Here is a 27734-nt window from a genome sequence, read left to right as displayed (position 1 = left end):
CGGGGGAGAAGCTGCCCAAACTAGTTCCCAGACCAGCCTCAGGTCTGGGAACAAGAACACCCCCCCATGCCCTAAAGTCCCCCCACTTGGTTAAAAAAAATAAATCTGTGGCCATCGAGGTGGCTCACGCCTGTAATCCTAGCACTCTGGGAGGCCGAGGCAGGCAGATTGCTCAAGGTCAGGAGTTCGAAACCAGCCTGAGCAAGAGCTAGACCCTGTCTCTACTAAAAATAGAAAGAAATTAATTGGCCAACTAAAATTATATACAAAAAAAATTAGGCAGGCGTGGTAGTGCGTGCCTGTAGTCCCAGCTACTCTGGAGGCTGAGGCAGGAGGATGGCTTGAGTCCAGGAATTTGGGGTTGCTGTGAGCTAGGCTGACGCCACGGCACTCTAGCCCGAGCGACAGAGTGAGACTCTGTCTCAAAAAAAAAAATAAATACATTTACTATTGTCTCCTGCCTGTCCCTTTAGCACCCAAAGCCATCTGCAGGAAGCACTGGACACCCCGGGGTAGGGGCTCGGCCCGCCCAGGCCACTGATCAGCCACTCCCGGGAAAGGCCGAAGCAGGCCCGGGGATGGGACTGAGCCCGGCTCCCCACCTGCCTCCCCTGCAGCCACACACACCCGCCTGCCACCCTCAGCACACGCCGGGGTCCACCATCCAATAATTTACTGGATTCAACCTGGGCCCAAAAGGCCTGCAGAGGGCTGGGAGGGGGCAGAGGGCAGGGATCCAGTGGCCTCTGGGCTGTTCACAGCAGTCTCTGCAAAGCGTCCCTGGGGGGGTCGGCATCGCCCCTCTGTCCACCGTCCCTGGTTGTTGGCCGGGCTCCAGCGACACCTCCTTCCTTCCTTCCTTCCCTTCTCCTTCCTTCCTTCCGCGCTTCCTCCCTGCATCCGGCACCTCCGTGTCCCGAGCCTGTGCCGGGGCAGGGCACAAAGGACACCGTTGACTGCAGGCCTCGGGGGGAGACCAGCAGGGTCGGGGGGTCCTGTGGTCGTCAGAGTGGGCACGCTGGTGCAGCTGGCCAGCCGGGGGCAGCCGCCCCGGGAGCCGCCTGCCAGGTGCGCGCCTCACCTGCCGTCAGGACAGCACACACTTGCAGCTCATGCAGCCCGGGCCACTCTCGTCGGGGGGGTTCAGCTTCCGCAGCTTGTGCTGCCGGATCTCGCGCACCAGTGTGTAGAAGGCGTCCTCCACGCCCTGCGAGGGGAGAGGCTGGGTCAGGGGCGGCCCAGCCTGGGGGCCCGGGAAGGAGGGAGGGGGAAGGAGGGAAGGGAAGCAGGGAAGGAGACCTGAGACCACCCCCCTCCCCACCTGGGAGAGAGGATCCTTGCTGCTGGCTCAGGAGGAATCCCGGCCGCTGAAGCTCCCAGACTCCACCAGCCCCTTCTTCCCTGGGCCCCCACCTGCTCACCCTGAGGCACCCAGGGCCACCCCCACTGGGCAGGCTCACTCTGCAGCAGCCCCTCAGGGGTCAGGGTGGCCCAGGACCCTCCTGAACTCCAGCTCTGGCTCGGGATTGACCACCCTGCACCCACCTCTCGCCTGATCTAGGGACCCAGGTCGTGTCTGTTCCCAGTAGCCCAAATAAGGGCTCCGGACCAACAGGTGCCCACGGGATGCTCTGGGGACAGGAGGGGCCAGGCCCCAGGGTCACCGCTCCGGCCTGGCTCAGGGCAGCTCTCTCCAGGGACCTCCACCTCCCCTGGAGCTGTGTCAGCCCAGGACTGCAGGGCATGAGCCCAGACCCTGGCCCCCGCCTCCCTCACTGCCCTGCCGTCTGGGGAGACTTACAGCGCAAGGGGCCGCTGGGTCACATGGGTCCCGGGGGGGTCCCAGAGGGTCCCGGAGCTGGAGCCAGAGCCAGAGCGGCTGCCCTGTGTCAAGGGAGAGGGGGCAATGAGCGCTGCTCCCTGCCTGGGGCCGGGTGGGGCGAGTCCCTGGCTAGCCGGGGGTGCGGGGAGCCGGCTCACCTGCCGGGTCTTGGCCGACGTCTCAATGTAAGGGATGCTGTAGCTGCGGGCGAGGTCCTGAGCCTGCCGAGACTCCACGGTGCGTGCAGCCAGGTCACACTTATTCCCCACCAGCACCATGGGCACATCGTCCGAATCCTTAACCCGCTTGATCTGCTCCCTGAGAGGGGGAAGGTGTGAGCTGGCTGGCGGGCTGCAGGCATGGCTGCATCCAGGACATGCAGAGAGAGAGAGAGGGCAGGAGGCCCCTGTCCGGGCACAGTGGCCTCCCTGCCCCACCTGTGCCATGGGCTCCGGGGCCAGCCACACAGGTGGCTCACCTGTACTGATGGATGTCCTCAAAAGACTTGGTGTTGTTGATGGCAAACACACAGAGGAAGCCCTCTCCGGTGCGCATGTACTGGTCCCGCATGGCGCTGTACTCCTCCTGGCCCGCTGTGTCCAGGATGTCCAGCAGACAGGTCTCCCCGTCGATGACCACCTGCTTCCGGTACGAGTCCTGCGGGAGGACACGGCTCAGAGGCCCCATGCTCCTCGGTGGAGAGTTCACACTGCCAGCCCCTCCCCTGTGCCTCTCTGCCCCTCTGCCCCTTCCCCTGGGGTACAAGGCCAAGGGAACTCCACCTCCTGCAGGAGGCAGGAGACAGAACCACACTGCCACACCGGCCTGACCGTGTGGACGCCGGGCCACCTGGGGCCTGCCCTGGTGTGCCCACGCCCTGGGAGCAGGGGGCTCACCTCTATGGTGGGGTCGTACTCGTCCACAAAGTGGTTCTGGATCAGCTGGATGGTCAGAGCGCTCTTCCCCACGCCCCCTGCGCCCACCACCACGAGCTTGTACTCCGTCATGGCTCCTCAAGGGCCGCGGCCGGGACTCCTGCCCCACCTGCCAAGGAGGGCCGAGCTCAGCCAGGGCCAGGCCCAACGACCAGGCCCACCCGGCTCCCTGGGCCCCAGTATCCGGGCAGCAGGGGTGGTGGCCAGGATGGCAGCCCAGCTGCTTACCTGTGGCGCCTCCAATCTCGGGGGAGGGAGGGGGGCCCCGACTGGCCCCCAATTGCACTTAATGCGGGTTCTAGAAGTCAGGAGCCAAAACCCCCAAAGGCCCGGCTGACAGCCGAGAGCTCCTCCCAACCACGCACCCAAATTAGAAGTTGCTGGGTAGGCAGAAAGCCTAAACTGGAGGCGCCCGAGGGCTGAGGTTGCCAGTCCCCCCACAGAACAGGCCCTGCCATGGTGGAGCGTGCCATGGCGTGCCCAGGCAGGCCAGCGCCAGCCAACGACCGGCCCTGGGCCCCGCAGGCATGCTGGTGCACCCACAAGCATTCACTGAGTGCCTACTGAATGCCAGGTGCTGGTCCAGGGGCTGGGGCAGAGCAGACCGAGGCAGAGCCCCTGCCCTCCCCGGCTCAGCCTGCACCCCAGAGGTCCTTATGGCAAAGGGGCCCAGGGCACCCTCCAGCCAGAATAAATCAGGAGAAAATGAAGGGGCAGCGGCTCCCCGGAAGAAGCTGGCCGGCAGAAGAGACCCGGAGGAGGCGCAGGAGACGGGGCAGCCGGAGAGGCGGAACCCCGAGCAGTGACGCCGTCACGGTGCCCGGCGCACGCTGGGCCGCGACCCTCCGCCCCGCCGCGCCCCGCCGCGATGGCCGCCGCGCTTCCCAGGGCGCCGGGCTCTGGCGGGGCCTGGGCCGGGCGCCGCGGCGGGGACACTCGCGGGACCCGCGGACGGCCGGGGACGCCGCCCGGGGCTGGGCTGGCCGAGGACGCCCGGCCCCCGCCCGCCGCCGCAGCCCGCCGCCGCAGCGCCCCGCCCGGCGCGGCTCACCTGCGCCCCCGCGCCCCGGCCCAGCCCGGCCCCGGCCCACCCCCGGCCCGGCCCGCCGACCCCGCCCGCACTCACCGCTCACGGGCGCGACTGCCCCAGGGGCCGGGGCCGGGGCGGGGGCGGGCGCCGGGGCGCGCTGCTGGCCCCACGCATGGGCTCAGCGCGGCGGGCGCGGCTCGGGCTGCGGGCACAGGGCGCGGGCGGCGAGGACTCGGCCGGGCCCGCGCACGCCCCGCCCCGCGCCCGTCCGTCAGCCCGGCGCGGCCTCCCACTGGCCGCTCTCGGCCAGGCCCCGCCCCGGAGCCGCCCCGCCCCGCCCCGCTCCGGTTGGCTGAGCGGCCCGTCCGTCCGAGCCGCGGCCGGGCGGGGCTGGCCGGCTGGGGCGGAGACGGAGCTCGGGGGCGCGCGAGGGGAGCGCCCGGCAGGTGCCGCGGGACCCGGGCTGCGGCGTCTCGGGGCGAGGCCCAGGACTGCCCTGGGAACCGGCCGGACTCGCCAGGCCGGCTCGGGAGCCCTGCACGCCCGCGCCCGCGCCCGCTGCCTTCCCGGGCGGGGTTGCGCAGCGCAGTCCCCCGCGGACGCCTCCGCCTGGGGGCCGCGGATAGCCGAGGGCCGCGGGCCGGACGCGAGGAGCTGCAGGCCCACAGGTGGCTGTCGGGGCCGGCCTCCCTGCTGCCCCCCGTTCCCCACAGGCGGAGCGCAGGCGGAGCGGCCTGGCCCGGGACGGTGCCGATGCACCGCACCGCACCCCAGACGCCCCGCACTTCTGGCGCGGTCCCGAGTCCCGGGCAGTGCTGGGCGCCCTTGGCCCCGCTCCTCGCCCCCCAGCCCGCGCGCAGCCTGCGGCCCCTCCCCTAGCTCCCCCAGCTCGGCGGCCGGGCAGGCCACCCCGCCCGCTGCTCCCGAACCCGCCCGCTCGGCGTGGCCCGGTGAGCAAACCGGCCCGCAGGTTCAGCCCGCGGTTGAGGCGGAACCCGCCCCCGGCTGAGCGCGAACACGCGAGCCTGTCCCCGCGCGCTCGCAAAGGCGCGCCGCAAACGTCCCAGACGCCAGGGTGGCGCAAATGCAGCCCCGGTTCAGAAACGCGCGCGGCGGCCGGGCTTGGTCCGCCACTGGCCGGGTGCCAGTCCCGTCGCCGCGTCCAGCTCGCGGCCGGCTCGGGGGGAGGGGGCGGGGGGGGCGCCAAGAGGCAGGCGCAGCGGGTCGTGTTCCCGGGCAGGCGCTGCGGCCCGCCTGGCGTCGGGCTGCACTTCCCGGCCTGCGCTGCCGCCCGGCCCAGACGGAGGTCGCTGCTGCAGGCGCCGGTCTGGGGCGACCCTCCCACCCGGAAAACTGTGCCGCGTCCGCGGGCCGTCGCGGGAACACGCGGCACGTGGCTGAAGACCCCGGGCGCCCCTCCCCCGCTGCGGGCGCTGGGACCCCTCCAGCTTTCCTCCCCCGCAACCGTTGCTAAGGGGCGTGGCTCAGCCCCGCTGGGCGGAGAGTCCCAAGCTTATGAATATTTGGGCATTCAAATGATGCCCCGCCCACGTTGCCATGGCACCCGGGACCGCATCCCCGCGGCCGGAAGAACAGCCCTGCGTCCGAGAGAGCGCCGAGCGGCGGCGCAGCCCCCAGGGCCGGACCCGGGTGGACCCCGGGCCGCACCTGTAGGTGAGGGCCGAGCGCACCCTCGGGTCGGGCGGCAGGCCTCAACCTCTCCCTTGTGCGGGGGGACCTGGGCCGGTGCGGAGACGGAGTGGCAGGGCCAGTGGGAGGCCAGGACTGGCCCCAAGTGTCAGATCTGGCCCCCTGGGGACCCTGCCTACAACCCCGCCCTGCTCTGAGGGGCTGAGTCTGGGAGAGGCCCAAGCCCTGCTCCTGGGGGAAACAAAGGCAGGGCATTCCAGGTGGGAGCAGGGCAGTGCAGTGTGCAGACGGGCCCGGCCAGGCTGCAGACCCCAGGGGCAGCGTCTGGGGGTGTCTGATGGGGACTGTGGTGCATGCAGCCTCCAACCCCAGGTCCTTGGACCCAGGGCCTTTGGGCTCAGACCACTGTGATGTTTTGGGCCCAGCTATGGGCAGTAAACTGCTCTCAGGGGAGAGGTGGGGGGGCCTGGGGGCAGGTCAGGGGCTAGTGGTCACCCCGACCAGCTCACACCCCCTCTGAGGTTGGAAGTCCTGGTGTGGAAGTGGCCAGCACCTTCCTGGGCAACACCGTGGCTGGGCTCTCTGGCGAGGCTGGGGTCTTGCACTGGTTGGAGAAAGGTGGGCAGCAGGGGAGACCCTGGCTGGAAATTCCAGGAGACTCCACCTTGGGCCTTAGCTTCCTTTGGCCCCCATGCATGGGCCACTTTCGAGACCAGGCCACTGAGGCACAGGTCTCCAGTGGCTTGTCCAGGGGCCATCACTCCCCACCACTGCCTCCTCCGTCAAACCCAGCTGACGCTGCCCTGGTCCGGCGAGGCCCGAACGCTCTAAGTGGTGACATGTGCATCTGCTGCATTCTAGGGTGCCTTCAGCAGGTATGCTAGCGCCCCTCCTGCAACCGTGCGTAGCGGGCCAGTGCCCTGCGCACACGGAGCCCACACCTGGCGGGGCAGGGCACGTGCTCAACCCCACACCTGTGAGACCCCACACGTGCGAGCCCCAAGGGGCGGTGGAAGAGGCTCAGTCTGATCTGGAAAAGAGATCTGGGAAGGGAGGGGGTGCAGGAGGGAGGAGGGCAGGGGCCCAGCCTGTGGGTGGAGGAAGGAGCTAGGGAGGAGGGTGCTGGGCGTTCCGGGCAGACTTCTGGCTCTACCCCCAGGGATCATGATGCCAGGGTCCAGGGCCAGGTGCAAACATCTTTGTCTTTAAGGACCAACACCAGGTGAGCCTGTTGCAGGTAGCCCAGAGACACACTGGACAACCTCCTCCAGGGGCCTAGGGAGGGGCTCTGGAGGGATAGAGGTGCCGAAGAGGCCAAGTCCATGGAGGTGGCAGGAACAGCAGAGCCCAGACCCCTTTCCAAGACAGAGGGAAGTGGGCTTTGGGTGAGCACCAGAGGGGACCCAGAGGGACCCAGCATTGGTCACACACCTGGCTCTGTCTCCTTCCTCGTCAGCTGGGCTGAGTCCCTAGTCAGGATGGTCCGGCCACAGCAGGACAGCCCCCTCCACCACCACCCACTGTTGCACTTGCTCATTTCTGGGTGCTGTGACCTCAGCCTGGCCTATCCCAGGCGACCCTGGGGACAGTGACCTGGCCAGGAGGCCAACCTGGCTCTCTCTTCCAGGTACCAGTTGGGGACACATGCCGCCTCTTTGCCCAGATGTTTGACCCACAGCAGGAGAAGGCAGCTGCCTGCAGGTGAGGGGCATGGCTGGCACAGGGGTGGGAGGGCCTGGGGTTTGCTAGAGTCGGAGACCATCGGGTGGAGAAGGACCCCATAGCCCAGGGAGCACACCAGCAGCAGCTTGCTACTGGTCACTGCAGGTGGCCTGCCCAGCACCCCCAGCTCCCAGCCCTTGTGGGGCCTCAGAGAAGGCCTGGAGCCAGCGCTGCTGAAGGATGGGAAGAAACCCGGAGAGATATCCTGCCCGGGCAAGAGGGGTCCTGGCCAAGGCTGTGGGGCCACGAGGCCCTCCAGGCTGAGCTAAGCGAGCAAGGGCAACATCAGGCCAAGCCAGGGCAGGCCAAGAACCTTCTCTGGGCCAGGGGTGGGTCCCACCAGCCTGCTGTGTGCAGGGGCATGCCGGCAGGGGGCTGGTCCAGGGTCTCAGCTGGGCCCAGATCAGAGGAGGAGCAAACACTCAGAGGCTTCGAATCCTCTGCCTCTGCCAGCAGGTTAGTCGTGAATGGACCCAGCCTGGGACAGACCCCGGGGGCCTCGGCCAAGCACGGCCAGCATCCGGGTACGGGAGCTGAGCTGGCAGGGCCTGCGCAACCCCTGCCCAAAAAGCAAGGGCCCGGGCAGCCGCAGGGACGGCTGCAGAGGGCAGCTGGTGGAGCAGCGCCTGTCCCCTGCCCGGCTGGTAAGTGCTTGTGAGGGTGACATCCAGTCTGTCCTCCATACCTGGTGTCCTTGGGGCCACCCTCAGCCCAGGCCCCAAAGCTCCAGCAGCCCCAGGTTCTTGGGGGCACAGAGGTCCCCAGGCATTTGGGCACAGACAGGATCTAGCCAGGCCAGGATCCCACAAGTGTCTGCTGAGCACGCGGCCCTCAAACCAGAGCACGGCCCTTCTCTGCAGGGTGCCAACCATGGAGGCCCAGGGCCACATGGAAGCACAGAGTGCCAGGGGAGGAGGAAACCTCCAGTGAGGAAGGAGCTCAGGCCTGCAGCCCAGCAGGGTCTGGATCCAGCCCCTCCCTGGGCCAGGGGCTCCCGTGCCGCCCCAGTGTACCCCACTCGCCAGGCCCTTAAGCCAAGGTGGGGCCGTACTCGGTTGGCACTAACCATGTCCAGGCTGCAGGCAAGGGCCTTCTCCCACATCTGGCGAGGAAGCTCCTGTTCCCCCCACCCCAACCTGCGGCCCGGAAGGCACTACAGAGCCCCCCTAACTGCAGGTTCCCACCCGCCACCCGGGCAACCCTGCACCTCCCATGTCGGGGCCCCGCCTGCCCACCCGTGGCCGATGTGGGATACAGGACCCTGTTGGGTACCCACACCACCCAGGCCCTCCCTCCAGGTGAACAGCCCCACCAGCCACTTTGCTCAAAGATTCCGCTTGATGGGGAGGCAGGGGCAGATCCCAGGAGAAAACATTTGCATTTCACACTTGCCGAGCAGCAGGCCCCACACCATGGGTTGCAGCATGAGCAGTCCTGCAGGCTCCAGGCTCCAGGCACAATGGCTCTGCTCCGTGAGCCTCCTTTGGAGACTGGCAGCCACGGGGCAGGTCTTTCTCTGACAGCGGCCCCACCAACCAAGCACAGCCACAACCTCTGTGCATGTTCCATGCACTCAGAGTCCAGCAGCCACACTGTCCGTGGCCAAGGCCAACGTGGATGAGGCAGGGAATCCTCTGTCCCCTGCCGCCATGGAGGCTTGACCTGCGGGGAGGGTTGACGGCCGGGCCCAGGGCTGACCCCTGGCTGGTTTCTGCAGCAGGCCCTGGCCGGGGTGGACGACCTGCAGCTGGTGCGGGTGCTGGAGATGAGCGTGGACACCCGTGAGGGCAGCCTGGGGAACTTCGGTGAGTCCCCGCCCACGCCCGCCACTGCCAGGCCCAGGCCCCTGCGGAACAACCACCTCTTTCTGGTTCTTGAAGGAATGCTGCCCGCACTTCTCGGGGCTGTGTGTGTTTCCTTACAACTGACGTCTCAAAATTAGGTGCTCTCAAAGCTTGTTTTGAAATAGTTTTGTTTGTTTTTGTTTTTGTTTTTTTGAGACAGAGTCTGGCTCTGCTTTCTGAGCTAGAGTGCCGTGGCGTCAGCCTAGCTCACAGCAACCTCAAACTCCTGGGCTCAAGCGATCCTCCTGCCTCAGTCTCCCGAATAGCTGGGACTACAGGCATGTGCCACCATGCCCGGCTAATTTTTTGTATATATATTTTTAGTTGTCCGGCTAATTTCTATTTTTTTTTTAGTAGAGACGGGGTCTCGCTCTTGCTCAGGCTGGTTCGAACTCCTGAGCTCAAGCGGTCCTCCCGCCTCAGCCTCCCAGAGTGCTAGGATTACAGGCGTGAGCCACCGTGCCCGGCCTGAAATCGTTTTGAACGTACAGAAACACCGTAGGACAGTGCAGAGTCCTCCCAAGTCCAAGTCACCAGACTCCATCATGCATGATTGCAACATTGCCATCGTTCGTTCCCTCCCTCCCTCCCTCTGTCTCTCGCTCGGGCAACTGTCACTTCCTGAGCTACTCTGGAGCAGCAGACCGCAGGCCCTCTGTGCACTGACACGTCAACGTGTCTTCCCGAAGAGGGCAGGCGTCAGAGTCGGGACGCCACGCCAACGCAGGGCGCGCCCGGGCCGCCGACCCCAGTCCAGTGTCACCAACTGTCCCGACAGTGCCCTTCATGGCAGGGAGGGTCCTTCCTGTCCAGCGTCACTGTGGGCTGTCTGCATTTCTCTGATTACGAGTGAGGTTACGCAGGCCATCTCGGTTGGTCTCATTTTGTGTTTTGCAATTGCTGTTAAGTCCGTGACCACTTAGTTTCTAGGCCACTCCGTGCCCCCATGAGGTCACTCGAGCCCCTTCCTGTCGGGCCTGGTCCCCAGGCCACCTCACCCCACAGCTGCCCTGTGCCTCTTCCTGTCCCCGTCCAGGGACTCTGTCTCCTGGGGCCAGTGCCCCAACCTCTGAAGGACTCAGAACCTTTCCCTGGGTCCTCGGGCCACACAAAGACACTGGCCGGAGTGTTCCAGTGACTCGGCAGCCATGCTGCCCAGGGACGGGGTGACTGGGGTGCTCGCGGGACGCAGTTCAGGGGCAGGACCCAGGCTTCAGGCCCAAGGGGGCCCCACCCCAGCCAGCCTGCTCCCTCCTCCAAGCTTACACCTGCAGTCCAGTGGCCTCACGGGCTTCAGGGACAGTCTGTGTTGCCCTGCCACTCGCACACTCTGCTTCATTTGGGCTGGGCTGTGGACGTGGGGCGTGTGGCCATGGGGGGCCCTGCACAAGCAGGCCCATCGGTGGCCCCTGGAGCAGCCCAAGGAGCCATCTGGTCCCTGTGGTACTGCCCTGCTGGGGACAGAGGCTTCTGCCCAGAGGCTGGCCCACGAGCAATGGGGGATAGGGGGAGGCCAAGGGGCACTGACACCCCGGCAGGGTGTGAGTGAACCTCCCACTGCTGCCCACAGGGGTGCACCTGCCCAACCTGGACCAGCTGAAGCTGAACGGCAGCCGCCTGGGCTCCCTCAGGTGAGTGCTCCAGGTAGGGTGAAGGGGAGTGCTCTGCGTGTGGGGTGAGGGTCCCTAGGGCCTAGAGAGCTCCAAGGCATCCTGCTGGTGGGGACTCTGGCCTGACCACATGACGCTGTGGAGGGCGGGCGGGACGTTCAGGCAGGTGTGGATTCCCTCCCAGGTACGGGGGTGTCTCGCTGGGGCAGGCTCCCTCCTGGGTGGGTCTCTGTGGAGAGGATGAGGTCCCTGGCCAGGCTGGCCCTCGGGGCATCCTGACCTGGTGTCCTGAGTTCTCTGGACTGGACCCTAACGCCTCCCCGCCCCCAAGCAGCCTGACTCTGCCCCTGCAGCTCCCGTCAGTGGGAGGCACCTGCCACAGGTAACACGCAGAGCCGGGGTCAGGGTCAGGCCACCAGGTTGTATGGCCGATGAGACTGAAAGGGGCTCGCTGATCTCTGGCAGAGAGACCCCAACCAGTGAGGGGTCTCTGGTGGACACTCCAAAACCAGCCAACGCTTAGGGGACTCCTGGCATCCCTGCACCGCAGCCCAGGCTGTTGGTTGCACCTGTGAGGCCAGAAAGCTGGGGAGCCGGGCAGGTGCTCCGCAGCGAGAGGAACAGGTGGGCACCACCCCCAGGCGGAGCCTCCTTACGGAACCAAGGCCAACCACGGATGCCGCGCAAAACTCGAGTCTCCTGAAACAGGGCTCTGCGGCCAGGAAAGCTCACTGCCCGTCGTGCCAAATCATCTTTTTTTTTTTTTGAGACAGAGTCTCGCTTTGTTGCCCAGGCTAGAGTGAGTGCCGTGGCGTCAGCCTAGCTCACAGCAACCTCAAACTCCTGGGCTCAAGCCATCCTCCGGCCTCAGCCTCCCGAGTAGCTGGGACTACAGGCATGGGCCACCATGCCCGGATAATTTTTTTCTATATATATTAGAAATTGGCCAATTAATTTCTTTCTATTTATAGTAGAGACAGGGTCTCGCTCTTGCTCAGGCTGGTTTTGAACTCCTGACCTCGTGCGATCCGCCCGCCTCGGCCTCCCAGAATGCTGGGACTACAGGCGTGAGCCACCACGCCCGGCCCAAATCATCTTAATAATTAACTTCAGAGACAGCATTCAACACGGAAGACAGGTTAATGGTTTTTTCGTTTATCGCGTCGGACTGGAAAGAACAAAGCTGAAGGAAGATCACAGTTTGCTGAGGGGTCTGAGCAAAGCGTGTTTCATGAAAACGCTGATGATTTCCTGTAGCCCAGGCCTGGCAGCGTGAGGCAGGGGAAGTCGGGTCAAAATTCGAGCAAGTTCCCCAGCGGTTTGAACTGGCTCCACGTGCCTACTGTGCGCCGTTATCTCCAGGTGAGGGTGAGGGTCTTCATCAAGCAACCTCACCTTAAATGGTCTCGCGAATTTCCTTATTTACGCTTCTGTTGATCGAACAAAGGTCACGAGGATGTCATAAAACATGAAGATCTGGAAGTAAAGACCACGGGGACATGAGCCGGCCCCGGGGCGGCCACAGGACCCCCGGTGGAGAGAAGATGCACCCTGCGGACACAGGTGACACGTGACGTCCTAACAGAGGGCGCTGTACTTTAACAGAGGAGAGAAGGTGCCATCGTGAAGGCCAACAAATTAGCCGAGAGAACAATGAAAGTATATGAAAAGCACATACATTGGGAATTAAAACGTAAAAGAGAAGTAATTACAAAAGCAAGAAACGTGATCCACTATTTGCAGCAAAACAAAATACTTCCAAGGGGAAATGATTCGATCATACGTTTTAGAAAAGCAGAAAAGCGTATTCATGGCCGGGCGCGGTGGCTCACGCCTGTAATCCTAGCTCTCTGAAAGGCTGAGGTGGGAGGATCGCTCGAGGTCAGGAGTTCAAAACTAGCCTGAGCAAGAGCGAGACCCCCGTCTCTACTATAAATAGAAAGAAATTAATTGGCCAACTAACATATATATAGAAAAAATCAGCCGGGCATGGTGGCGCATGCCTGTAGTCCCAGCTACTCGGGAGGCTGAGGCAGGAGGATCGCTTGAGCCCAGGAGTCTGAGGTTGCTGTGAGCTAGGCTGACGCCACGGCACTCACTCTAGCCTGGGCAACAAAGTGAGACTCTGTCTCAAAAAAAAATTTTTTTTAATTAAAAAAATAAAGAAATGCCAGGACACCTGCAGAGCTAGAGGGCAGTTCCCAGGCCGGGCCCTCCAGGGGGTGGCAGAGGAGGAGGGCATCCTCCCCATGCTGGAGGCCAGGGGGCACAGCCCTTCCTCAGCCTGGAGGCCACCATGGGACCTGCACCTGCAGGCAGCCGCATGCGGGTGGTGGCTGGCTCAGGGCGTGGCAGAGGGCCCCCACCACCCAGCCCCGCACTGACCACCCAACCCTGCCTTCTGCAGAGACCTGGGCACCTCCCTGGGCCGCCTGCAGGTGCTGTGGCTGGCCCGCTGCGGCCTGAATGACCTGGACGGCATCGGCTCCTTCCCGGCACTGAAGGTGGGTCTGGGCGCCCTGGGCAGGGGGCTGGGCCAGGCTGGGCCCGGGCTGAGAGGCCCTCGCTGCCCAGGAACTGTACGTCTCCTACAACAACATCTCCGACCTAAGCCCGCTGTGCCTGCTGGAGCAGCTGGAGGTGCTGGACCTGGAGGGCAACAGCGTGGAGGACCTGGAGCAGGTGCGCTACCTGCAGCTGTGCCCTCGGCTGGCCACGCTCACCCTGGAGGGGAACCTGGTGTGCCTGCGGCCGGCCCCTGATCCCTCCAACAAGGTGTGTGTCCCGCGCACCCAGCCGGCACACGGGCGGGAGGGGAGGCACCTGTGGCTCCGGCTCCTGGGCCCTCTCACAGGCCAGGGACCTGTGTGCCCACCTGCGCCCTGTGGCTCTTTCACCATGAGTTCCTCCCTGTCTGTCTTTGGATGTCTGACTGCCAGTGCTTCCTCCTGGGCCAGCCCACCGCCCCCCACCAACAGGGCTGCATGCAAACATGCCATGTTCCTCTGCCCATGTATGCACCCTGCGAGGTCCACACACATGCCACGTGCAACCCACAGGGTCACGTACGCATGCGCACGCACATACAAGCATGCCTGTGAACGCCCTGTCCAAAACCACCTCCAGCCCCTGCAGGCCTGTGCACACCCTACACGGGAATGTGCTCATGTGCAGTGTCCCAGCCCTGCGCAGGCCCTGCTCGGAGCGGGCACACAGGCACACCGCAGCACACGGACCCACACGCCCCTGCACGGGGCCTTCCCCCCGCCCTGCCCCACGGTGGGCCTGGGGGAGGGAGCCCCAGGCCTGCCACCCCTTACCCTCCACCCTGCAGGTGCCCAGGGACTATAACTACAGGGCAGAGGTGAAGAAGCTTGTGCCCCAGCTGCAGGTGCTGGACGAGGTGCCAGCCACGCGCCCGGGCCCGCCCGCCGCCCTGACGCTGACCCAGGACTGGCTCGTGGTGAAGGAGGCCATCCAGAAGGGCAGCGTCCTCCCCTGGCTGGGTAGGCGGCAGCTCCTGCCGAGCCCGCCCACCCCCCACCCCACTGCACAGGAGGTCTCTGCCCAGCCCCCCAGGGAGAGATCACCACCCCAGCCCCCCAGGTCTTTCAGAGATGAGGGGGCCACCTCTCACGCTGGCCTCCAGCCTTAACCCCTGGTGTGCAGAGCTGTGCCCATCACCCCCAGGCCAGGACCCTGTCTCTGTGAGCAGCACCGGGTGGGTAAGGTGGCTCTGAACACGAGGGTCGCTCTGGAAGGAAGGGACATCACAGGCCAGCCTCGGGGCACGTGGCTTGGGTGTCCGGGCCCTGGTCTGTGGACAATCTTGGGTGGGACCGGTGACCTCCAATTCTGACTCTCCTGCAGATTGTCTCCAGGGAGCCCCCTTGCAGAGATTCAACCCGGAGCTGTCCCTGCCTGAGACCCAGCCCCGGGCCCCCAGGTCCTGGTCCTTCTCCCTGCTGGTCCCCGGGGGCCCCCTGCCTCAAGACCTGCTTCCTGAGGACCCGGCCCAGGCAGACAACGCCAGCAATCTCACTCACGGTAACTGACCCGCCCCGGCCTGGAGCTGACCCTGCAGCCCCTTGACCCCAGCCCAGGCCCAGCCACCCCGTCTTCCTCAGGTGCTGGCCAAGTCCTCTGCGGGAACCCCACCAAAGGCCTGCGGGAGCGCAGGCACCAGTGCCAGGTACGCCCTCCCCCGACCCCTCCCTCCCCAAAGCAGGCCGGGGCCCAGGGCTCGCGCCCTGCCCTATAGCATTCCAGAATCGGGGTTTCCGAGCCTTCCCTCCTCCTCCTCAGGCCTGGGTGCCGCCGGAGCAGCTGCCCGCACGCAGGCCAGGAGATCTGGCCACCAGCACCTCCACCTTAGGGCCTGACCCTGCAGACAGCTGTGACCTTCTGGACTTGGGCAGGCATAGGGCCCGGCGGGAGCCAGGCCTAGGGTGGGTGCCCCTGCTCCCCCGCTCTGTGTGTCCTGCCTGGTGTGGGCGGATTGGCGCTGGGGTGCCGTGGCTGGGCTATCACTGGTCCCTAAGATGGCCAGAGGACTTGGTCTTGGGAGCCTAAGGCTGGTGGGCACCTCCTAGACTCCCCCACTCCTTTGGGATTGGCTCCAAGAAGGGACAGGCCTGCAGCTTTCTCCTTCCCCCACCCTGACCCCTCCCCTCTAGGCACCTGGGGTCCCAGCAGGAAGGGGCCCCAGCCCCCCGGGGCCCAGGAAGGGCCCCTGAAGAGCAAGATGACCAGGCTGAGCCCAAGACTCCCTGCAGCCCCCAGAGCCCGGCCTCAGGTACTGAGCCTGCCCACCCAACCCCAATGCCTGAGAGGGACCCCATGTCCGCCCGCAGTGGGGGGCCCCCACCTCAGACCAGTGGGAGTCAGATCGGCCCCCTTTCCTCAGCTGGCTCTGGGAGGGGCTGGCAGACAGGTGCTCTCCTGGGGGCCGGGGGCTCACACCTGGGAAGGCAATCCCAGTCTCCCCTCCCCGAGCCATGGGACCTCGGGGCCGCCTGAGCTGGACACCAGAGAGACAGGGCATTCCAGGGCCAGGGTGTCAGCAAGCAAGATGCACCCACTGGGCAGTTCTCAGGGCAGGCACCGGGCCCTGGGTGGAGGGAGGCCGCCAAGTCCACGTGAGACCAAGGAGGGAGGGCGCCCCCCCTCACCTGAAGACGAGACCTGTGGCTGGGCTTGAGGACATAGGATTAAGCAGGCGGGACCCTCTCTGGAGGACACTGGCTCAAGACAACACAGCTGCAAGGCAGAGAGGGCCCTTGCCCAGCATGGCGGGCAAGCCTGGGCTGGGGCACTGCAAGCAGGGGCCGCATGGCCATCGGGGGCAGGACAGCCAGGACACGCAGGCTGAGCCCCTGCCCTTCCATGTGCTGGCTGGTATCTGGGCAGGGGCCAGAGGGAGGAGCGGGCCCTCAGAGAGTCCAGAGGGTGTAGCGCCGGCTGTCCAGTGGACGAGGGCTGCAGGGACTGAGGGCGGACAGCCAGGAGGAGGAGGAGGAGCAGCTGGAGTGGCAGCCAGGCGGGCTTGGGCCCTTACTCCAGACGCCAGTCCAGGTGGGCACGGCAGGGCCAGGACCAGCTGCCCTGTGCTGGTGGAGCCTCACTCCCTTTCAGAGATTCAGGAACTGGCCAGGGGCCACCAGCCTGTGAGCAGGCCCTCGGGGACAGGACCCAGGTGACCCACAGCCAGAGCCCAGGCCTTGTGGCCTCTCTGCCTGGTCCAGAAGTGGGCTGGGGTTAGGGGCCCAGAGTGGACCCTGCAGCCCTTTCTGCCTGTGGCGCCACCTCCCCAGGCTGCAGACCCCCTCCACCGGGCAAGTCTTTTGCCTGGCAGCCTTTAGGACATGCCGTCCCTTTCTTTGCTTTCTAGAGCCTTCCAGGACCTTAAGCTTCCACCTGACTCCTTCTCCGCCCAAATGCCCAATGCCACCTGACTCAGGTAGCAGCTCCCCCTGGAGGTCTGCAGACCTGTTCAGGGGGCGTCAGCTCAGAGCCCTAGACAGCCTGGGGCCTGGCCGGGGTGAGGGGCCTGGCCTGGGCCGTGGGGTGGCTGCAGTGACTGCCCTGAGAGCCCTGGAGGTGGCCTCGGGCCTGAGCGCTGGAGCCCAGGGATGTCCAGGCCCGAAGCCAGCACCGGATCCTGCGGCAAGACCCCCAGGCCTCCAGTGCCGGCGGCACCTGAACCCTATGGCTCAATCCCACCCTTAATGTGCACCCCGCCCTCACTGCCAAGCTTGCCTGGACTGGGGCCAAGGAGCCCCCCATGTGGTCCTGTGGCCCCACAGGGACTCTGGCCCCACAGACCAGAGCATCTGGGCTGCTGTGTTGGGGGGTGGGGGGTGAGCCTGGGCCAGGCCCCGGAGAGGCCCCCAGGGGAGTGGGGTCTTGGGAGCAGCCAGGGGACCACAGAGGCCAGAGCCCAGGTTAGGGCCCAGGCTTGGCTTTAGCCTGGGCAGGGAGGGTCCAATCCCCACCCTTCCATGGGGCCAAGAGTTCCCAAGAGGACTGGCCAGGGGCCAGGCCTGAGACCTCCCCTGCTGGGGCTGGGGCTGGGCCAGGGCCAGGGCCCGGGTGGCAGAGCTGGGGCTGGGAGTCCATCCTCTGCTCAAGCGCCCTCGGGTTGCCCCTGGGTCCGAGGTGCCTGCCTGAGGCCGCCCGGGGAACAGCCAGGACTTGGTCCTCGGGGGACTTGTGGGGTTCCCATGCAGGAATGGGGCGGCCAGAAACCAAGCGAATCATTTCCGACTCTCAGGTGTGCTCAAGTGCTGTTTACTTTGTGGGTGACGTTGGTTCAATAAAGCTTGCAGCTAGCGCTGCCCGCCCAGCCAGAGCCTCCCACGCCTCCTGTGCGCCTAGGCCCGCCGGCACGTGTCCACGGTGACCGGCGGGCAGCTGAGGAAGCGGAAGCCGTATCTGCTCTCCGCAGTGTTCTGCACGGCCAGCTTCACCATCGGGCAGCCGGGGTCCACCCTCTTCCGGCACACCTGGGGGCGGGGCCCGAGAGCGCTCGCTCGGGGCCAGGGAGCCAGGAGGGGCGGGGAGAGGGAGGGGAGCCGGGAGGGGCGGGGAGAGGGAGGGGAGCCGGGAGGGGCGGGGCGAAGCCCCCAGGTGGGTGGGGAGGGACAGACCCCAAGTGGGAAGGGGCGGGGGAGGAGCCGGGCTGGAGGGTCACCCCCGCACGCTCACTCACCCGGACCTTGTGCTCCTTCGGGACCTGGTGGTCCTCGAGGCCCGGCCCAGCCTCTGCGCGGGACAGTGGTGGGGTGGGTCAGGCCTGCCCGCGCCTCCCCGCAGGCCCGCGCCTCCCTCAGCGTCGCCATGCTCACCTGGGAGGGCGGGCAGCGGCTCCAGCGTCCAGGGCTCTGCGCCCTCGGGTAGCGGCGGTACCTCCCGCACGGGGAAGAACTTGTGGGCGCTCACAAGTGGCAAGGTGCCCCGCGTCCTGCTGGGACGAGGGCATCGTGAGGGCCGCAGTCCACCCATGAAAGGCGGTCCTGGCAATACCGGGCCTGGGGAGGAGGAGGGCCGGAGGGGCGTCCTGGACAAATGGGGCGCGGGCACTGGCCCAGTGGGACCTGGAGGGGAGGTGGGGGTCCTGGACAGCACCAGGCCAGCGCAGTGGTCCTAGCGGAGCGGAGGCCTAAGGAGGGAGTCCGCGACGGTTTCTGCTGGGGCGGGGCATGGAGAGGAGGCAGCGACCGAGGGACCCGTGGTCCCCACCCTGACCTCTTCCGGCGACCAACTCGGGCGTCCCGCACCCGGGCCTTGCGCGGGGGTCGCGGGGGTCGAGGCCGGCGCTGCAGCTCGCACTTATGGGAGAGCGGGAAGCAGTCGATGGACAGGTCAGTGTTGTCAGCGTAGGTCCCCGAGACCGGGGCCACGTAGCGCAAGACCTGGTGCTCACTGAGGACCTGCAAGGGCGCCTGGGTCTTGCTCACCGCCCAGGCCACCCGGCCTCCCTCCCCCCCAGGTGGACCTGCACTGACCTCACCCTCGGGGCTCAGGAGGAGCGTCACACGGCCGCAGTCGCCACGGAAGCGCACGGGCTGGTGGCCGGAGGACGGGCGCGGCTGATGCCTGGTGCTGCAGGAACCCTCGCCCCAAACCTGGAACGGGCGGGGGCGGCGGGTGAGGGGCGCCCGGGCGGGCAGGCAGGCAGGCAAGCGCGTGTACAGGCTGGGGGAGCGGGACACACCGTCACGTGGTGCCGCGGTGCCAGCAGCGTGCCGGGCGGGAAGCGGTACATGCACACCGGGGAGTCGCGCACCAGCTGCTCCAGCACCAAGCCGCCCAGGTCGACCGTGCCCTCCAGAGACTGGTTGAGGATGCGGACGAAATTCTCTCGGGGGCTCACCTCCACGATCTTCAGGCAGTAGTCGGTGGAGCTGGGGCAGGGAGGGGAGCACTGTGCCGAGAGGAGAGGCACGAACAGGCCGCACCCCAGAACAGCTGCCCGCTCCCAGCCGGCTGGGAGACCAGGCCAGGGACGCCCCCTCACCTCGGCCCAGGCCCGAAATGGTCCTGGTGGACATCCACACTGGGCTCTGACATCATGGTGTTGCTAGGCTGGTCAGAGTGGGTTTTCTGCAAATCTAGGGAGAGCAGCCAGCCCTTTGGAGGTGGGGGCCCCCATATGGCATGTGCAATGGGGGTGTCCCACAGGAGGCCAGAGCAGGCCTGCACCCCCCGAGGGTCATCCTGGGAAGGGAGCAGGGGCCATGGGTCAGATGCCAGTCAGGACAGGTGGCTGGACCCTCGGCCGCAGAACAGTTCTACGGGACTCCGGGTGGAGATCTGGGGGGTGGGTGAAGGGTCGCGGGGGAAACCTGCTTCACTCCACCTTCCAGCCCACTGGAGGAGTCTCTGCTGAATTTTTTCAAATGAGCCTGGATCTGCTCAGAAGCAAAGCTCCTCGTCTCGGTTGGTTGCTCCGTCACCTTCTGCACACGGAAAGGCACGCCCAGCTGGCAGCTGCTGGAGTCGGAGCCTGTACTCCCTGAGCTGCCGATGTCCACAGAGGGCAGGGTGCTCCACTCGACGCTCTTGTGGCACCCCTCCGAGTGCCTGTCAGGGGAACCCAAGCTCCATGTGTCCAGCGGTGGGGGTGTCCGGTGATGCCTGCAGACCACGATCTGCTGGTTGGCTGCTCCTGCCCCCACAGCCCCTAGCCCTGCCCCCGGCCAGCCTCCCCAGGGCAGTGGGGCACCCCTGCTTGTGCCCGGGCCCCTTTCCCTTCGTCCCTAACCCACTTTACAGACGAGAGAACTGAGGCTTGAAGGGTTCAAGTGACTTGTCCAGGGACAACTTGGACATGGTCTACATCTGCCAAGGCTAGCCCTCCCTTCCCCCCGGCCCCTAGGGAGTCCCCACCCAGTGCAGTTACTTGTGCCCTGAGGTGGACTCCAAGTTGGTGAAGAGGTTGGGGTACCGGTGGGCAATGCTGTTCCAGTCCACATCCTCCAGCCGGAAACTCTGGCCGGGAAATAACAGGCACGTGGCCCTCCCCTCCTGCAGGGCTCCAGAGCCCTGACCACACTCGTGGAAGGCCTAGCTCACCTCCCCAGCATGGGGGGCCTGGTCATCAGAGGAGTCGCTGGGGTCCATCAGGGTCTCTGCCGTCAAGACCTGCAAGAGCAGACTGGAGGCCAGTGGGCAGGGCCTGGGGGGAAGGGCACCCCTCCCCCAAAGCACCTCTCTCCCCTTTGACCTCACCAGCCCTGTGTGTCAGGTGGGTGTGACCACAGACCACATGATTCTTCCCTGCCGCGGGCCAGGGTCCCAGAGGCAGTCTGATGGGGGACAGGCCTCCAGACAGGCCAGGGCACCCCAGCAGAGGCACCTGACAGGAGGGGGGACACACTGGCTGCCCAGCCCGAGGCAGGTCCAAGGAGGGCTGGAGGGGGCTGGGAGGCAGGAGGGAGGGTAGGGTGGGTTCACCTCCACGCTGCCAGTCTGGGATCGTATAATTCGGCCCACCCACGAGGACTCAACCAGCTGCAGGAGGCAAGACTTCTGGAAGGCCTGCAGCTCAGTATCCAGCTCCTGTAGCATGTTGTTGGCCTGCTGCAGCCGCTCCTCCAGGTCCGCCTTCTCCTGCTCCGGGAGGGGCCGTGGGTTGGGGGAGCGAGGGTCCTTCTGCAGACCCCACCCCTGGCCAGCCCCAGCCTGGCTCACCCCAAGCCAGCGCCCCCCCCCCACCGACTCCCTTACCCCACCCGCCTCACCCGCCGAGCCCGTTCCTTCTGCTCTTTTAGCTCCAGGGTCAGCTTCTGCACCTGCTTCTGCAGGAGCTTTTCCTTACTGCAGGAACTCCTAGGAGAGGAGCGATCTCAGCAGCCTGCCTCTGGTTCAAGCAAGGGCTCCTGAGGCCGGATCAGCGGCCAAGAAGGGGGCAAGGACGGGCTCCGCTGTCATCTTGGCCAGAGGGCACACAGCACTGCAGGCCAGGGCAGGCTCTGCCAGTTCTGGACAGGGGTCATGCTCAGGGGTAAGGGTTGGGGTTAGGGTTAGGGTTAGGGCATGTTAACTTACCCAGGGCCAGGCACAGGTTGGGGTTAGGGTCAGAGAGGAACCAGGAGCTAGGGCCAGGACAGGGGCTGGGTTGGGCTGGGGGCTTTGCTGCTGACCTCACAGCAGGGGCGGGGAAGCCGGCCACCTCCTGCAGGATGCGATAGTCCCGGGCACTCTGGCCATTCAGGACTGCCCACCGCAAGGCCTGGATCTCCAGTTCTCGCTGTCCCCACAGCATCCGGAGGGTGTAGCGGTCCAGGGACTCCGGGGCCACCCTGCAATACCAGCACCCCTGCTGCGTGACCAGGCCTGCCTCTCAGGCCGGCCCTGCCCAGGAGGCTGACCGCCCTTGCCTCCCCTCCTTACTGCAAGTTGACAGGACAGAACACCCACGCAGATTGGGGCTCGGTGCCCTGTGGGCATGTGGGAACTGTGGGGTCTGCACCACTGGCCACCTCTTGATCTGCCGGGGACGGGAGCGCCTCCTCCTTGGCTCCCTCAGCCTCCTGGCCAGACTTAGGGGCCATTCTTGATGTTCTTGGGAAGCTGGGAGGGTGATGGGGCTGAGTCTGCCCTGTGTTCCTTGTGTGGTGCCACGTACACGCACACACACACACACACACGCACACTCACATTGGGGAGACCCAGGCAGCACCGCCAGTTCACACGGCATCACTCTCCCAGGAGGCCCACACGCGGGCATGTCTACCCAACAGGACACCAGACTGCGTCCACACCTGTGTGTTTCTGACCAGGCCAGGCCAGGCCAACAGGTCACCCACCAGGGAACGTTTCCCTGTTGTGCCCCCCCCACCACCCTTGCCTTTCACCTAGAGCAAATGACCCCAGAGGTGCCAACCCAAGGCCCCACTCCCAACACTCACCTGAGGCCTGAGCGCCAAGGGCTTTATACCGTTGCCGTGGTTACCAGCACCTGGAAGGGGAGGGGCTGTTTGTTACCAGGAGCCTCCAGGGAGACCCCAGACTAGGGCCCCCCCCCCCCGGGGTGAGTTCCGAGCCAGCCCCGACTGGAGGAGATGGGGAGAGGCTGAGCCACTGCCCAGCTAGCTGAACAGGCCCGGGGCCCACAGAGTGGCCAACGCCTCAACGCCGAGGTGCCCCCCTGCAGCCTGAGGGTGGCGATGGCTGGGTATGGGGGCCTTGCCGCCCTGGGAGTGCGCCGGGCGTGGATGTGGGGGTGCGAGGCAGCAGGGAGCAGTGAGAAGCTGAGGGCTGTGCTGAACCCTAAGCAGCAATGGCCCCCCACACACAGCCTCTGTGCCCCAGTGACTGGTGCTCACCCACCTGACTTTCCAACTGGAAGCCTCACCTTTCCCAGCCCCCTCCGAAGCCTCTGACCACCACCTGGGCCACCCCCGGGGGAGCCCTGGGGACGTTCCCATGGCCATGGCAATTACTCTCTCTGCCCCAGGACAAAAGTGCGTGCCAGACCTGACTCCCAAGACCCAAACACCCCAGCCTTCGCCCCCTTGACCCCTACATCCATCCATCCTTCAGACCTGCGATTTTCGGTTCTGTAGGGCCGCCCATGCAGGCACAGGGGACAGGCAGCAGGAGGACCCCCCACGCCCTCAGCTGCATCTGAGTGGGATAGAACAGGCCCTGAACGCCCCCGGCGCCCAGCTGGCTCCGGTCCAGCCACCTGCGGCGGCAGGGACGGTGGAGGAGCGGCTTAAAGTCGCCTCCCTGGGCGTGAGGCCTGGCCTGGGCGACAAAACATCAGGAGGACCGGGGACCCCCCGCCCCGGGAGGGGGGGTGGGAGGAGGCTGGGGCTAAGAACCTGCCCGTGTCCGGGCAGTCTGGGCGGCCCCTCCCCCACCGAGGTTGCCGCCGCGGGCCCTGACCCTCGAGCCGGTCAGGGAAGTTCGGGGGTTGGGGCCCCAGGCCCGCGCCCCGTCCCTGGCGCGTCATTCTGGAAGGCTGCCGAGGAAGTCGGCCCCGGAGCAGGGCCAGACACCTGTCCGACGCGCGGCCTGCGGACCGGGGATACCTAATCACTTCCACGCGGTTGGCAGGCTCTGGCGAGAGGTACGCCGCCGGCCCCGCCCCCCGCCTCGGCGGCCCCGCCCCCTGCGATCGCCGGCCCCGCCCCCTGCGCCCGCCGGCCCCGCCCTCACCTGGCGGCCGCTGGGGGCGGGGCGCGGCGGCGAGCCAATGGGGCGGGGCGGGGCGGGGCGGAGGCAGCCAATGGGCGGGGGCGGGGGCGGGAGGCACGCGCCGGCAGCTAATGGGGGCGCGGCGGGGCGGGGCGAGCAGGCTGCGGGCCAATGGGGGCGCGGGGCCGGGGCGCGCCGCGGCGCTGGGGGCGGCAGGTTGCGGCGGCCGCGGAGCGCCCCAGGCCCGGAGGCCGGCGAGCGCCCAGGTGAGCCGCGCGGGTCCCGAGCCTCCGGAGCGCCGGCCGGCGCCAGCTCCGACGCGCTGCGTTCCCGCGGGAGCGGACGGGGCGTATGCGGTGCCCGGGGCTGCGGGCCGGGACCGGCGGGCGGCGCGCCGGCTGCGCAGAGGTCGGGAGCCGGAGGTCCGGAGGGGTCTCGGCCGCGGCCCGGGAAGACGCCGCCCTGGGGTCGCCCGGCGGCAAGGCTCGCGTGGGGGTGCCCGGGACGGCCGCCGCCCGCCGCCCGCGGGGGAGGCGGTGCGCTCTGAGCCGGTGGCGGACAGGAAGTCCCGGCTGGTTAATGATTCGCCCTGTTCCGGGAGCCGGGCACTGCGGAGGGGCTGGAGGTCGGGGCGGGGGCAGGGGGGGCCTCGAAGTGCCCTGGAGTGTTGGACCAGGGCCCTCCCAGCCCACGCTGAGGGGCCAAAGCCCTGAACCACTTCTGGGGCCAGAATGCAACTCTGTAGCCTGACCCTGTGGCCTGTGCCCTCCTCCCAGGACCGGGATGCCCTTGGGGCTGACGGCCATGGAGCTGAAGGTGTGGGTGGACGGCATCCAGCGTGTGGTCTGTGGCGTCTCCGAGCAGACCACCTGCCAGGAAGTGGTCATTGCACTAGCTCAAGCAATAGGTGAGTCCCCTGCGGGCCAGCCGGGCCATACAGGCAGACCTGGGAGGGCCCAATCGTCCAGCCCCATTTTCCCCCCAAGGTGGGTGGGGCTGGTGCCGATCACCCTTGCCCTCTCGAGCTCCTCCAGCCAAGTGGACAGAACGCAGGGCGATGTAGGTGACCCTCTCCCCTTTCCCCAGGCCAGACGGGCCGCTTTGTGCTTGTGCAGCGTCTTAGGGAGAAAGAGCGGCAGCTGCTGCCACAGGAGTGTCCAGTGGGCGCCCAGGCTACCTGCGGACAGTTTGCCAATGATGTGCAGTTTGTCTTGCGGCGCACAGGGCCTAGCCTGGCTGGAAGACCCTCCTCGGACAGCTGTCCACCCCCTGAGCGCTGTCCAGTTCGTGCCAGCCTCCCCTCAAAGCCATGGGCAGCGCCAGGCCGTGAGCCACGCAGAGCACTGACCTGCAGCCCAAGGTGCCCCAGGCTGGCACCCAGCCCCTCGCCCCCCGAGCCTGTGGCCCCCACCGCACCCACGCCAGGCTGCTGGGCAGACCTGCAGGGCCTGGAGCTCAGGGTGCAGAGGAACGCAGAGGAGCTGGGCCACGAGGCCTTCTGGGAACAGGAGCTGCGCCGGGAGCAGGCTCGAGAGCGAGAAGGGCAGGCTCGTCTACAGGCGCTGAGCGAGGCCACTGCAGAGCATGCTGCCCGGCTGCAGGCCCTGGACGCCCAGGCCCGCACCCTGGAGGCCGAGCTGCAGCTGGCTGCAGAGGCCCCTGGACCCCCCTCGCCCACAGCGTCTGCCACCGAGCGCCTGCGCCAGGACCTGGCTATCCAGGAGCGGCACAGCGCGGAGTTGCAAGGCAGTCTGGTCCTGGTGAGCCGGGCTCTGGAGGCTGCAGAGCGTGCCCTGCAGGTGAGCCGGGGCCCATCCCCCGACTGCTCCCCACCCCTGACTCGGGCAGATTGGGGGTTGGTCACGGGATCAGACTAGGGAGAGTGCTTTGTGTGGGGCACAAAGGCCATGGAACCCCCTGGCCGTGCCCCCTGAGGGTCCCATGTGCCCCCAGGCCCAGGCCCAGGAGCTCGAGGAGCTGAACCGCGAGCTCCGGCAGTGCAACCTGCAGCAGTTCATACAGCAGACGGGCGCTGCACTGCCACCACCCCCACGGCCCGACGGGTCCCCGCCACAGGTGGGAGCGGTTCTCGGGGAAGGCTGGGAGGTGAAGCCCTGGCCCAGCTTCAAGCTGATCTGCCCTCCCCACAGGACCTTCTGGCTCCAGGAAGAGAGGAGTCCCTCCCAGGACCCCCCCTGAGTCCTGTCTTCAAGCCTAGCCTGAGCCCTGAGGGTAAGTCTGCCTCCTGTCCCCTTAACCCCACTCTGTCCTCTGGCCTCAGCCTCCTCAACCTGTGTCCTCCCCACAGTTGCCCCCATGAGGCAGAATTCCTGGAGGTAGCAGCTCCTGCCCCAGACTCTGGTGACGGACAAGCCAGGACAGCTGAGACAAGCCGGCCCGGACCCTGGGAGGAGAGTGGGTGGTCACAGAGGCTTCTCCCCCCGTGGAGTGGGAAGCCCTGGGGTTGCTGCTTCAGGATCCTGGGGGGGGTTGCTGGGAGGATCACCCTGCTGCTCGCCAATTCTGCCAAGCTCCGCAGAGAACTTGCCGGGCCCCAAAGGCCAGGACTCCATGTTGGGGATGGGAGCTGCATGGACAATGTGCTCAACCTGTGGATGGATATATGCTTGCCTGTGGGAGGTGTGTGCGTGTGTGTGTGTGCGCGTGCGTGTGTGTGTACACGGAAGAACTTGTGTGCCGCCTCCCCTACCCTGACACTGAAACCTCAATAAACTGCCCAGAATAGCTTGTGTGTGTGCTGAGGCTGAGCTGGGCGGGGTTTGTGGGGTCTAGAACTTGTTCCACACCCGGGGTGCTGGGGACCCTGGGTCTGGCCACAGCTGGGGCTCCTTAGAATGGCACCCCTCACGGACCAGTCCTCAGTAAGGTACAAGTCTGGGACATGGGGGGGCCCCACCCGCCCTGGGGCTCTCCTTTGAGGGCCCCAGCCTGGTGGGGCCTGCCGGTTTAGCCCTGGTGTGGGTTGCTGTCTGGACCTCTCTCCCACCTGGCTCCCCCTCACCTGGCTTGTGCCCCACCAGCAGCAGGAACTGAGGATGCCAGGACAAGCTAGACCCGCCTGTCAGGTTTACTGAGAGCCGAAGCTCGTGGGGGTGGGTCCCAGATTCCTAGGTCAGCCAGGCCCAGGGAGCTTCACCCAGAGCAGGCCCAGGATGGGTGCTGGGCACCAGCAGGAAGGGGCTGTCCCTGCCTCCCCAGGTGGGCATGAAGCCTCCGCTGCAAGCCTGCAGCTCTGAAATTGGGGCAGGGTGGCGTCCACAGCCCAGCCCAGCCCAGCCCAGCCTCTGCCTGGGCCCTTGGGCTGGCTGTCACCTCTCCTGCAGAGCCCTGGTCCTCAGGATGGGCCACACACTCCAAGCTCCTAGGGCCATGGCTGGAGTTGGAGAAGAAAGCTTTGTGATGAGCAGAACCTCGGAGACCCTGATGCCTGGGTGTAGCCATGGGTGGTACTGGGGGACACAGAATGGAGATGCCCTAGATGATGGGGGACTTTGTGCGGGGTTTGAAGGGTGGGAAAGTTTGGGATAAACTCAGCTTTCTCTTGGGGTGGCCCCTAAGCTGGATCTGGTACTCCCATTTCCTCTGGGGCAGACCACAGGGGACATGGAAGTGCTGACCTGGAGGAGCAAGGAAGCCACCCATGGGCGCTGAGGGAGGGCACTCGTCAGAGGCCGGGTGAGCAGAAGCCCGCTGCTGTGGGGAGCAACGGAGGCTGAGTACCCCTGGCTGAGCAGGGAGAAGGGGATAGGAGAGGACAGGCAGCAGGAGGAGGCTTCTGATCCTGGTGTCTGCAGGACAGAACCCCCAGCCCAGTGCTGTTCCTGTCCACATTCCTGCCTGAGCTCACTGACCAGCTCACAACCACCTGTCCTGGGAGGTGCTTGGAAGCCTGGACTTGTGGCCCCAGACACAGCTAAACACAGGTCACATGGGGCAGAGCCTAGAGTGCAAAGGTCAATTGGGCTGGGAGTGCCCTGGGTGGGGGGGACTTGCTTCCCCACTCCCTGGCACTCAGGAGGGTTGGCTATACCTCTGGGCACCAGCCTAAGCCCTAGGATGGGTTCATCTTGCAAAATAAGCGTGCAGGGGGCAATGCCAGGTGCTATCCAGAGACCACCCTACACACAGGCAGGGCTCCCCAGAGCCATGACTCCCCTGATATTCTCAAAGGAAGGCAGGCACAGGGCTGGCAGAGCCCATGCCACATCCACCTGTGTCTGTTTTCAAGGACCCCCTGTTCCTTTTGAAGCCACTGCCCAGGTACCCATCTCTGGTCTGCTGCTGCTGGCTGTGAAGAAGCTAACCCCCTTTCTTCTCCACCAAGAAAGGGGGCCCCACTGTGCTCTGGGGTGGGAAAGGGGGTAGAGCCGTCCTCCTCGGGGGCTCTTCCAGGTGAGCAAAATCTCGTGGCTCAGAAAAGTTGCCGGAGTGCTTCCAATCACTGAGCAAACC

At 66.2% G+C, this 27734-nt stretch overlaps 4 protein-coding genes across 8 annotated transcripts; 2 read left to right on the top strand and 2 right to left on the bottom strand.

Annotated features, from left to right (window-relative positions):
* Positions 1–656: 656 nt before the first annotated feature.
* On the bottom strand, positions 657–4045 carry HRAS (HRas proto-oncogene, GTPase). Of its 2 annotated transcripts, XR_012918887.1 has the most exons (7): positions 3884–4045; positions 2719–2866; positions 2301–2479; positions 1981–2140; positions 1802–1884; positions 1082–1207; positions 657–922 (listed from the first exon to the last, which is right to left on the bottom strand). XR_012918887.1 is itself a non-coding variant. In XM_076001625.1 (6 exons), exons 2-5 carry the CDS (start codon positions 2827–2829, stop codon positions 1088–1090), a joined length of 570 nt encoding a protein of 189 aa, XP_075857740.1. In that variant the 5' UTR covers positions 2830–2866; positions 3884–4044; the 3' UTR covers positions 657–922; positions 1082–1087. The 2 variants fall into 2 exon arrangements, 1 of the variants encoding a protein (XP_075857740.1); XM_076001625.1 differs by lacking the exon at positions 1802–1884 and having other exon boundaries at positions 3884–4044.
* A 1045-nt stretch (positions 4046–5090) lies between these two features.
* LRRC56 (leucine rich repeat containing 56) lies at positions 5091–17457 on the top strand. Of its 2 annotated transcripts, XM_012769467.3 has the most exons (15): positions 5091–5461; positions 6114–6312; positions 6597–6659; positions 7065–7138; positions 7616–7803; positions 8877–8964; positions 10574–10634; positions 13021–13117; positions 13188–13388; positions 13948–14119; positions 14484–14660; positions 14741–14805; positions 14919–15061; positions 15290–15408; positions 16504–17457. In XM_012769467.3, the coding sequence occupies exons 5-15, from the start codon at positions 7627–7629 to the stop codon at positions 16839–16841; spliced, it is 1638 nt and encodes a 545-aa protein (XP_012624921.1). In that variant the 5' UTR covers positions 5091–5461; positions 6114–6312; positions 6597–6659; positions 7065–7138; positions 7616–7626; the 3' UTR covers positions 16842–17457. The 2 variants fall into 2 exon arrangements, with proteins under 2 accessions (XP_012624921.1, XP_075857739.1); XM_076001624.1 differs by having other exon boundaries at positions 5091–6312; positions 7613–7803.
* On the bottom strand, positions 17387–22883 carry LMNTD2 (lamin tail domain containing 2). Its single transcript, XM_012769463.3, has 16 exons — positions 22664–22883; positions 22028–22077; positions 21510–21689; positions 21260–21418; positions 20858–20945; positions 20571–20726; positions 20190–20258; positions 20017–20105; positions 19474–19751; positions 19132–19225; positions 18829–19018; positions 18620–18739; positions 18360–18544; positions 17960–18075; positions 17824–17876; positions 17387–17617 (listed from the first exon to the last, which is right to left on the bottom strand). Exons 3-16 carry the CDS (start codon positions 21668–21670, stop codon positions 17486–17488), a joined length of 1890 nt encoding a protein of 629 aa, XP_012624917.2. The 5' UTR covers positions 21671–21689; positions 22028–22077; positions 22664–22883; the 3' UTR covers positions 17387–17485.
* A 550-nt stretch (positions 22884–23433) lies between these two features.
* On the top strand, positions 23434–26006 carry RASSF7 (Ras association domain family member 7). 3 transcript variants are annotated; one of them, XM_012769476.2, is made up of 6 exons: positions 23434–23527; positions 24038–24168; positions 24348–25060; positions 25215–25337; positions 25412–25493; positions 25570–26006. In XM_012769476.2, exons 2-6 carry the CDS (start codon positions 24045–24047, stop codon positions 25599–25601), a joined length of 1074 nt encoding a protein of 357 aa, XP_012624930.1. In that variant the 5' UTR covers positions 23434–23527; positions 24038–24044; the 3' UTR covers positions 25602–26006. The 3 variants fall into 3 exon arrangements, with proteins under 3 accessions (XP_012624930.1, XP_075857738.1, XP_020142029.1); XM_020286440.2 differs by lacking the exon at positions 23434–23527 and adding an exon at positions 23537–23669; XM_076001623.1 differs by lacking the exon at positions 25215–25337.
* The last annotated feature ends 1728 nt before the right edge of the window (positions 26007–27734 follow it).

Source organism: Microcebus murinus, chromosome 4, assembly GCF_040939455.1.
Source record: "Microcebus murinus isolate Inina chromosome 4, M.murinus_Inina_mat1.0, whole genome shotgun sequence".
NCBI classification, from domain to species: domain Eukaryota; kingdom Metazoa; phylum Chordata; class Mammalia; order Primates; family Cheirogaleidae; genus Microcebus; species Microcebus murinus.
This window is presented reverse-complemented; position numbering and strand designations above follow the sequence as displayed.